The 10,444-nt window shown below is 42.6% G+C and overlaps 1 protein-coding gene across 1 annotated transcript; it reads right to left on the reverse strand.

The window, feature by feature from the left end:
• Window positions 1–448: 448 nt before the first annotated feature.
• Window positions 449–4,254, reverse strand: LOC115173127 (uncharacterized). Its single transcript, XM_029731062.1, has 6 exons — window positions 2,994–4,254; window positions 2,773–2,839; window positions 2,409–2,562; window positions 2,088–2,124; window positions 1,670–1,980; window positions 449–926 (listed from the first exon to the last, which is right to left on the reverse strand). Exons 1-6 carry the CDS (start codon window positions 3,144–3,146, stop codon window positions 449–451), a joined length of 1,200 nt encoding a protein of 399 aa, XP_029586922.1. The 5' UTR covers window positions 3,147–4,254.
• Between the last annotated feature and the right edge of the window lie 6,190 nt (window positions 4,255–10,444).

Below are 10,444 nucleotides of genomic sequence, written 5' to 3' on the forward strand. Positions count from 1 at the left end.
GAGTGTGCGGGCTGGAGAGAAGGTTATCTTCTGTGAAAACCCTGTTTTGTGGTCATTTACAGGAACTGGCCAATCAACTGCTTCACATTTGCCTTCAAATGATGGTATCGTCTCCATGCCTCCCACAAATGCCTTAACAATCACTGTGGCAGTGGAGCTTACAGATGTCAGGGCTGTGCAGCTGGTATTCAGGGGAGCTTCAGTAAGGCTAGGAGCAGCACTAGAAGGCCTAGAGGAAGGAGCCACGCCAGAAGAGCTGCTGACTTTCCTTGTAAGGATGGTGCTCACCGCCTTGAGGGCTTTAGACTGAAAGTCGGGGCTAGAGAGGGTCTGAAGCTTTCTGGACACCACACTGCTAGAGGATCCAGTCTCTTTGAGAAAGTGAGTGGTCCCTTCTTTCCCAGATGGACACTCAACATCAAGGTCACATTGAAGATTGGTCAGAAATTTAGACCCCAAGATTGTCATCTTCTTTGGCCAGATCCAATAGGATGTTGTAGTCCTGTGCCATTTTGTCCATTGTGCCGACAATGGCATTCAGCACATCATCGGTCACAGGGTCCATGAGGGGCTCGATAAACCCTACCCACTCTGGCTCAGACGTTTGGCTCTGTAGCTCGGCCAGGATCTGCACCGAGGCTACCCGAATGACCTCCTTGCCTGCTGCTATGTCCTGACTGTCCATAGGGGGGCAACTCCCCGAGCTGGCCTGAATGGCCACTGAGAGGCCAGAGTTAAGCTGGTGTACTACCTCCCCCGCGATAGCATAGCTCAACTCGGAAGAGCTGGAGGAGTTGGGGTTGGAGTGACCCTCAACCATGGATATCAGGAGGCTCTCTTCCGTTACCCCAAAGAGAGCTTTCAGACGCTCCTCCATGAGGGGAGCCTCTCTAGTTGCTGGCAAACTCTGCAATGAGGTCTGGGAACTTGAAGATAAACACACAATCACCACTTATGCCATGCAAATGTGACCAGCCAGCTGGTATCTAATCTGGGTCATTAGTGAGCTTGAAAATCAAATGAGAGCAATGATGGTTTACTTCTCATACCACCGTAGTTCTAGAAGCCTAAAGCCAACTGACACGAGTTTTGCCAGATTTTGTTGTTTGTATGACATCAGAATATGATTAATTCTGAAAGGCATGTACCTACCTGATCTATGTATTCATAGATTACTTTACATTTACATTAGATTTAAGTCATTTAGCAGACGCTCTTATCCAGAGCGACTTACAAATTGGAGGAAATGGGGATACCTAGTCAGTTGTAAAGGGAAAGGGGGATACCTAGTCAGTTGTAAAGGGGGATACCTAGTCAGTTGTAAAGGGGGATACCTAGTCAGTTGTACAGGGAAAGGGGGATACCTAGTCAGTTGTACAGGGAAAGGGGGATACCTAGTCAGTTGTATAAGGAAAGGGGGATACCTAGTCAGCTGTAAAGGGAAAGGGGGATACCTAGTCAGTTGTACATTTACATTTAAGTCATTTAGCATTTATTTTACTTCATGGCTAACCCAGTTAAAAATTACCTTCAACTGGACCCACCCCCTCAGTGGCAACATTTCTGACCAGAACTTCAAACTACAAGGTATGAATTCCAAGTTAATAATTTATGATAAGTATGGGTCAGGTCTTGCAATTATTAAGTTGAAATATTGCTGTGAACATACCTCTTAGGCGACCAGCATGGTGATGAGGTTCTGCGAGTGGATTTTTGGCGGCACCCTGCACTGCCATTCCTCCTCCTCTCCTTAGTCCAGTACTTCATCTCACTGATCAGCAGCCTTTTCTCTCGCTCATCCAGACTGCCTAAGGAATCCTCAGACCCTGTCAGAGAGCACTGGGATTCTGGGGAGGCTGCCCCACTCCTCAGGTCCACACCCATGATACGAGCTAGCGCTGGTAGGAGAATGCGGAGGGCTGTCTGGGTCACGACCTTAACAATCTTCAGACACAGCATGGAGAGCTGCTCGAATGTGAGCTATGGCCAACAAACAGAGTAATGTTTTTGTCAATCAATCAATTCCATGACACCATTCCCTATATAGCGCACTACTTTTGACCAGAACCTTATGTGGAGAGACTTACGTTATTTTTCATGCCATGCTGAATCACTCTCCATTGGCTAGAGAAAAGAAAAGAAAGGAAACATATTTTAGCTGCACACTGGTGTTGAGTTAGTGGAGTCACTAGATAGCCATGTTAGGGAAAATAAAAGTGTATTTAATTAAGCTATTAGCAAGTACATGAGCCATTTTGTTCTTGATTTACAGGAAGAGTTAGGGGTGTGGTTACGGTGATGTTAGGGTTAGGTGTAGTGTTTGAAATCGCATTTGTGGTTAGAAGGTGCACTATGACTATAAATTCAGAGTTGTTGTATGTGAGGTTGGAGAAAGACATGGGACTTGCTCATCAGTTAGACTCCTCAGGAAGGAGAGGAGGATTGGGGCACAGCATGTCCCAATCTTGAGAGAAGGCATTAGAGTCCTCTGAGCCTCCTTCTCCAGCTGCTCAATGATAGATCCCCTTTCCCGGAAACCACACCCGGGTGTCTGAGAAGACTCTGGGAATCCGCAAAGAGAAATCTAAAGTTGAATCTGAACTTTATATCTAATTTCCTTCACCTTTAGTGATTTGATTGCACTGGACAGGTAAAAGCACATCTCTCTGCGGGCCTCCACTATATTGCTTTCACCTATATAGATACTATCTTCTCAGATCAGTGCTGATGAATTTGAACACAACCTGCACCCAACATGAAGTAATCTCGGACCTGCACCAATGCTGCTGTCCTCCTCCACGGAAGTCTTCTTGGCACTGCCACTGGACTTACGTTTAGCCTACATGACAACAGATTATAGGTCTCATAGCAGATCTAAGGTCAGTGTAGCGTCTCCTCCTAATGCTTTAAGGTTAGGATTTAGTGATAGTAAACTAATCCTAGATCTGTGCCTAAGTAGGCAGAGGATGTGTAAAGGACAGCATATTTCTTACCTTGCCTCCAGTCCTGTTCTTGTTGTTCTCATGTGTCTCTGTTTCATCCTTCATATTCTCCACAACTTTATTTTGATCATCCGGGGAATCCTCCCATTTCACGCTCTGGTGGATAAATGAGAGGTCAATAGCAGTCTTAGGTTGTGACTTCATAAAACAACTTATTCGCTCCTATTTTAAACAAAATGGCAATAGTGGTCAGATTTCAGTCCATGGATCAAACCAGTGAGACCTATTGCTGTGGTAGTGACCTACTATACTGTTAGTAATTTCTCCTCTAAACTCAAAATAGGCTAAATGAACCATACCTTGCTGTTGTCTGACATGATGTGTAGCTTATTGTTGTAGGCTATTTATAGGTAATACTAATATCTCCTTTGAAAAAACGTCAGTGAACCATCGGCAGACAACTGAAGTGAATATGAACGTCCTTGAATTATGCCAAAGCATTGTTGAATACTCGATTCCGATTGGCTGAAGCAAGGGCATTCCTCAAAGATGTCATACACACATGATGTCACAATTAGGCCTAAGTCTAATGTCTATATGAATTGTCAATGTCATTAGAAAACAGATCATAGCTTGTCAAAGTTCTGCCAAACGAAAATATTTGTAAGTGCACGTTTTTGCGTTTAATTTATGGTTTATCAAGCATCCTCATTCATCACCATGCACAAAAACGTAACTCGCTGCAATCCATTAGCTATAATTCTGAGGTTGCAAAGCTGCAAAACTAGGACATGCAATAAATTATAACCACTTGCACTTAGAATAATTTACAATCAATGACGTTCTAGGGGGCTTTAACTATTTCAGCATTATGGAGCTGTCCGCTGCATAGAGCTGACACGTTTCTAGGCGTCAGGGGAACGTGCCATGGTGCTGAAATGTTTCGAGCCTGTGCAGCACCTGGTGCTGAAATGGAGCAGGGCTCAGTTCTATGGGTATCCCATGCGGATTTTCTTGCTAGCCTATGTATAACGATACTATAATTACATTATTTTCATCCATCCGTCAACAAAAAGGGCATGTCAACGTTTCCCAAGCAATAATGCAATGAAGCCAAGCCGAGATGTATAGTTCTTCATCCAGAGGACGAAGTTCCACTGTATCATCTAAAACCTTCAGAGAGATCCCTTAAAACTGCAGAATAAATTCTCCACAGCTGTTATGGTAGCTAGGTTAATTTAGCGAGACATGGACAAATCCAACACATAGCGTTTCTACTGAGTCCTGCTTAGAGGTGACTGACTGTCATGTTGCTAGTTGGAGCGAGCAGTCGCACTTCGCTTCGCTCCACAGGTAATATTACACTTCATTATATTACAACGGTTTGATTTGTTTGATCTGAGTAATTTTCCCTATTTAAAATGCAAATCAATTTATAACATTTTTGACATGCGTTTTTCTGGATAGTTTTGTTGTTTTTCTGTCTCTCACTGTTCAAATAAACCTACTATTAAAATTATAGACCGATCATTTCTTTGTCAGTGGGCAAACGTACAAAATCAGCAGGGGATCAAATACTTTTTCCCTCACTGTAAATAGAGTTGGAGTCGAAGTGTGTGTGCACACAGCCACCTCTTTAACCACTCTTCAAAATATTTGGCAGCCTTTGAGATGGAGAGGCAGGAGAATGAGTCACAGAAGAAGAGTCTAATAAAAGCATGGCTTCTCTCCCACTCCTGCTCACAGCAGCAGTGCAGTGGAGTAGCTTCAACAGCCATAGGCCCAGGGATTTCACATCACATTCCATGATGCAATGCAGAATACGGCTTCACACAGAACAATCACCAAACCCATTAGATAACACTTCGCACATCACAGCCAAACATCATGTATCACATGAAGAGGCATGTGTGTTCTCCGGACGTGATACTTTGTCATGGACCTTCAGTTTCGATCCTCTCTCTCTCTACCTCTCTACCTCTGAATGTTCAGCTATGAAAAGCCAACTGACATTTACTCCTGAGGTGCTGACCTGTTTTACCCTATATAACCACATTATTATTTGACCCTGCTGGTCATCTATGAAGAACGTTTGAACTACAGTACTTGAAGAACAATCTGGCCTTAACCTCTTGACGGTCGCCTAGGATAGGGGGCGCTACACCATTTTCAACGGCCTTCTACTCAAACTCAGAGGCTAGGATATGCATGTAATTAATATATGTGGATAGAAAACACCCTAAAGTTTCTAAAACTGTTTGAATGGTGTCTGTGAGTATAACAGAACTCATATGGCAGTCAAAACCCCGAGACCGATCGTAACAGGATGTGGAATTCTGAATTGCGGACTCAACTTCAGCGCTGTGCCTATAACTCACACTGTGAGCTATGGTTCATTGAGCACTTCCTATTGCTTCCACTAGATGTCCCCAGTCTTTACAAAGTGGTTTGGGTCTCCTACTGTGAAAAATGCCTGAAAGAGAGGCTATGGAACGCATTATGACGCCAGCGCCCCTGGCTACCCCCACCTTTCGAAACGTTTTGAAAGACAATGAAATTGTCCCCCTTGAATGTTATAGGATCTGTGGTTGTAAAAGGCCCGAAAGATTTATGTTATACAACGTTTGACATGTTTGAACGAACCTAAATGTAAAAAAAATCACTTTTGGTAAGAGGTTTCGCGCGCACAACGGTACTTTTGTTGCAGCCTTCAGGACGCCCTAACCAGAACAAGCTATTGGGACATAAAGGAATAACTTTTTCGAACAAAAATACATTTCTTGTGGACCTGGGATTCCTGGAAGTGCATTCTGATGAAGATAATAGAAGGTAAGGAAATATTTTCAAAAATATACAAGACTAGATTTGATATGCGATTGTTCCAAGATGACGCTGACCTGTAACGTTAGCCTATTTTTCAGAGTATCGCACCCCCTTTCATCGCAAAGTATGATTACCCAGTAAAGTTATTTTTAAATCTGGCATTACAGGTGATTTCAAGAGATATTCATCTATAAATCTTAGAATGACAATATTACATTTTAAAAATGTTTTCAAATAATTTAGTAAATTGAAGCGCTGTTTCACCTGATGCATTTGAGGAAAAATAGTTAGTCAACGTCACGCGCCGATGTAAAATGCTGTTATTATATATTAATATGAACTTTATCGAACAAAAGAATGCATGTATTGTGTAACATGATGTCCTAGGTGTGTCATCTGATGAAGATTGCCAAAGGTTAGTGCTGCATTTAGCTGTTTTTTGGTTATTTGTGATGCATGTGGTTGGTCGGAAAATGGCTATGTGAACACTTTTACGATGTATCGGACCGGATCAACTCTGTCAAATAACTCCAACACTGAACACCATTTAAATCAGAATGTGTTAAAATTACACTCTGGGAGTGAAAATCAACTCGGAAATGTTTAACCCTGAAATTTCAACACTCCAATTTTTGCTGTGTAGGAAGAAACCAAGAGAGGAACCAGGCTCTGAGGGGTGGCTAGTCCTCTTCTGGCTGTGCCGGTGGAGATTACAAGGGTACATGGCCATTAACCCCTGGTCGGGGACGGACATCCAGCGAAAAATCCTATCGCCATTTGCATAACAAAATGTCATATATTTATTTTTTCAAATATAGGACTATATTATATCGTTTTAGAGATACACCTCTCCTGAATCGACCCACGTTGTCCGATTTCAAAAAGGCTTTACAGCAAAAGCACAACATTAGATTATGTTAGAGGAGTACATCGTAAAAGTATTCACATAGCCATTTTCCGACCAACCACATGCATCACAAATAACCAAAAAACAGCTAAATGCAGCACTAACATTTGACAATCTTCATCAGATGACACACCTAGGACATCATGTTACACAATACATGCATTCTTTTGTTCGATAAAGTTCATATTAATATATAAAAACAGCATTTTACATCGGCGCGTGACGTTGACTAACTATTTTTCCTCAAATGCATCAGGTGAAACAGCGCTACAATTTACTAAATTACTATTCGAAAACATTTTTAAAATGTAATATTGTCATTCTAAGATTTATAGATGAATATCTCTTGAAAGCACCTGTAATGCCAGATTTAAAAATAACTTTACTGGGTAATCATACTTTGCGATGAAAGGGGATGCGATACTCTGAAAAATAGGCTAACGTTACAGGTCAGCGCCATCTTGGAACAATCGCATATCAAATCTAGTCTTGTATATTTTTGAAAATATTTCCTTACCTTTGATTATCTTCATCAGAATGCACTTCCAGGTATCCCAGGTCCACAAGAAATGTATTTTCGTTCGAAAAAGTTATTCCTTTATGTCCCAATAGCTTGTTCTGGTTAGGGCGTCCTGAAGGCTGCAACAAAAGTACTGTTGTGCGCGCGAAACCTCTCTTACCAAAAGTGATTTTTTTTACATTTAGGTTCGTTCAAACATTGTATAACATAAATCTTTCGGGCCTTTTACAACCACAGATCCTATAACATTCAAGGGGGACGATTTCATTGTCTTTCAAAACGTTTCGAAAGGTGGGGGTAGCCAGGGGCGCCGGCGTCATAATGCGTTCCATAGCCTCTCTTTCAGGCATTTTTCACAGTAGGAGACACAAACCACTTTGTAAAGACTGGGGACATCTAGTGGAAGCAATAGGAAGTGCTCAATGAACCATAGCTCACAGTGTGAGTTATAGGCACAGCGCTGAAGTTGAGTCCGCAATTCAGAATTCCACATCCTGTTACGATCGGTCTCGGGGTTTTGACTGCCATATGAGTTCTGTTATACTCACAGACACCATTCAAACAGTTTGAGGAACTTTAGGGTGTTTTCTATCCACATATATTAATTACATGCATATCCTAGCCTCTGAGTTTGAGTAGGAGGCCGTTGAAAATGGTGTAGCGCCCCCTATCCTAGGCGACCGTCAAGAGGTTAAGGCCAGATTGTTCTTCAAGTACTGTAGTTCAAACGTTCTTCATAGATGACCAGCAGGGTCAAATAATAATGTGGTTATACAGGGTAAAACAGGTCAGCACCTCAGGAGTAAATGTCAGTTGGCTTTTCAAAGCTGAACATTCAGAGGTAGAGAGGTAGAGAGGTAGAGAGAGGATCGAAACTGAAGGTCCATGACAAAGTATCACGTCCGGAGAACACACATGCCTCTTCATGTGATACATGATGTTTGGCTGTGATGTGCGAAGTGTTATCTAATGGGTTTGGTGATTGTTCTGTGTGAAGCCGTATTCTGCATTGCATCATGGAATGTGATGTGAAATCCCTGGGCCTATGGCTGTTGAAGCTACTCCACTGCACTGCTGCTGTGAGCAGGAGTGGGAGAGAAGCCATGCTTTTATTAGACTCTTCTTCTGTCACTCATTCTCCTGGCTCTCCATCTCAAAGGCTGCCAAATATTTTGAAGAGTGGTTAAAGAGGTGGCTTTGTGCATACACACTTAGACTCCAACTCTATTTACAGTGAAAAGGATTTGATCCCCTGCTGATTTTGTACGTTTGCCCACTGACAAAGAAATGATCAGTCTATAATTTTAATGGTAGGTTTATTTGAACAGTGAGAGACAGAGCAACAACAACAAAAATCCAGGAAAACGCATGTCAAAAATGTTATAAATTGATTTGCATTTTAATGAGGGAAATAAGTATTTGACCCCTCTGCAAAACATGACTTAGTACTTGGTGGCAAAACCCTTGTTGGCAATCACAGAGGTCAGACCTTTCTTGTAGTTGGCCACCAGGTTTGCACACATCTCAGGAGGGATTTTGTCCCACTCCTCTTTGCAGATCTTCTCCAAGTCATTAAGGTTTCGAGGCTGACGTTTGGCAACTCGAACCTTCAGCTCCTTCCACAGATTTTCTATGGGATTAAGGTCTGGAGACTGGCTAGGCCACTCCAGGACCTTAATGTGCTTCTTCTTGAGCCACTCCTTTGTTGCCTTGGCCGTGTGTTCTGGGTCATTGTCATGCTGGAATACCCATCCACGACCTATTTTCAGGGAAGGAGGTTCTCACCCAAGATTTGGCGGTACGTGGCCCCGTCCATCGTCCCTTTGATGCGGTGAAGTTGTCCTGTCCCCTTAGCAGAAAAACACCCCCAAAGCATAATGTTTCCACCTCCATGTTTGATGGTGGGGATGGTGTTCTTGGGGTCATAGGCAGCATTCCTCCTCCTCCAAACACGGCGAGTTGAGTTGATGCCAAAGAGCTCCATTTTGGTCTCATCTGACCACAACACTTTCACCCAGTTGTCCTCTGAATCATTCAGATGTTCATTGGCAAACTTCAGACGGGCATGTATATGTGCTTTCTTGAGCAGGGGGACCTTGCGGGCGCTGCAGGATTTCAGTCCTTCACGGCGTGGTGTGTTACCAATTTTTTTCTTGGTGACTATGGTCCCAGCTGCCTTGAGATCATTGACAAGATCCTCCCGTGTAGTTCTGGGCTGATTCCTCACCGTTCTCATGATCATTGCAACTCCACGAGGTGAGATCTTGCATGGAGCCCCAGGACGAGGGAGATTGACAGTTCTCTTGTTATTCTGTCTCTCACTGTTCAAAAATTAAAATTATAGACTGATCATTTCTTTGTCAGTGGGCAAACGTACAAAGTCAGCAGGGGATCAAATACTTTTCCCCCTCACTGTATAGATTTGTCTTATTCCAGAATACACCCATAATTGTGATCCACACAGTAGGGTTCTATGTTTTCCACTCTGTGATTAAAAGTAGTTCTCAGAATAGAGCATTTTTGAATTGCTAATTATGTTTGTTACTTCTTCCGTTTAACTTCTTCCGTTTAAGAATGATGGAGGCCACTGTGTTCTTGGGGACATTCAATATTGCAGAAATGTTTTGGTACCCTTCACCAGATCTGTGCCTTGACACAATCATGTCTCTGAGCTCTACGGACAATTCCTTCGACTTCATGGCTTGGTTTTTGCTCTGACATACACTCTCAACTGCTGGAGCTTATATATTCAACATACAGAAAACATCTCAGAGGGTTGATCTAGTTGCAGATTGCTAATTCTCCTCTATGCGTTTTCCCTTGCTGCTAATAAGCTCTTATCAATCTAACTAAATTAATAGAGAACATCTGGTTATCTGACGGTCTATGCAGCAACTATTGTATTAGAGACAAGCTCTGGTTATTTGATTTATTTTACAAGACAAGTTGTTAAGAACAAATTCTTATTTACAGTGGCAGCCTAGGAACAGTGGGTTAACTGCCTTGTTCAGGGGCAGAACAACAGATTTTTACCTTGTCAGCTCAGGGATTTGATATAGCAACCTCGCGGTTGCTGACCCAACGCTCTAACCACAAGGCTATCTGCCGCCCCAAGTCCTGCCAACTCAAAAACTGCACAATAAATGTGTAACCAAGGGGGAACTAGTGCATTTCTCTGAGAAAAGCTGCTTCGGTGCTACCAATCATCCAAAACACTTGAAACTCTTGTAAAATAATTTGCATTTATTTGAT

This window comes from Salmo trutta, chromosome 34, assembly GCF_901001165.1.
Source record: "Salmo trutta chromosome 34, fSalTru1.1, whole genome shotgun sequence".
In the NCBI taxonomy this organism is placed as follows: domain Eukaryota; kingdom Metazoa; phylum Chordata; class Actinopteri; order Salmoniformes; family Salmonidae; genus Salmo; species Salmo trutta.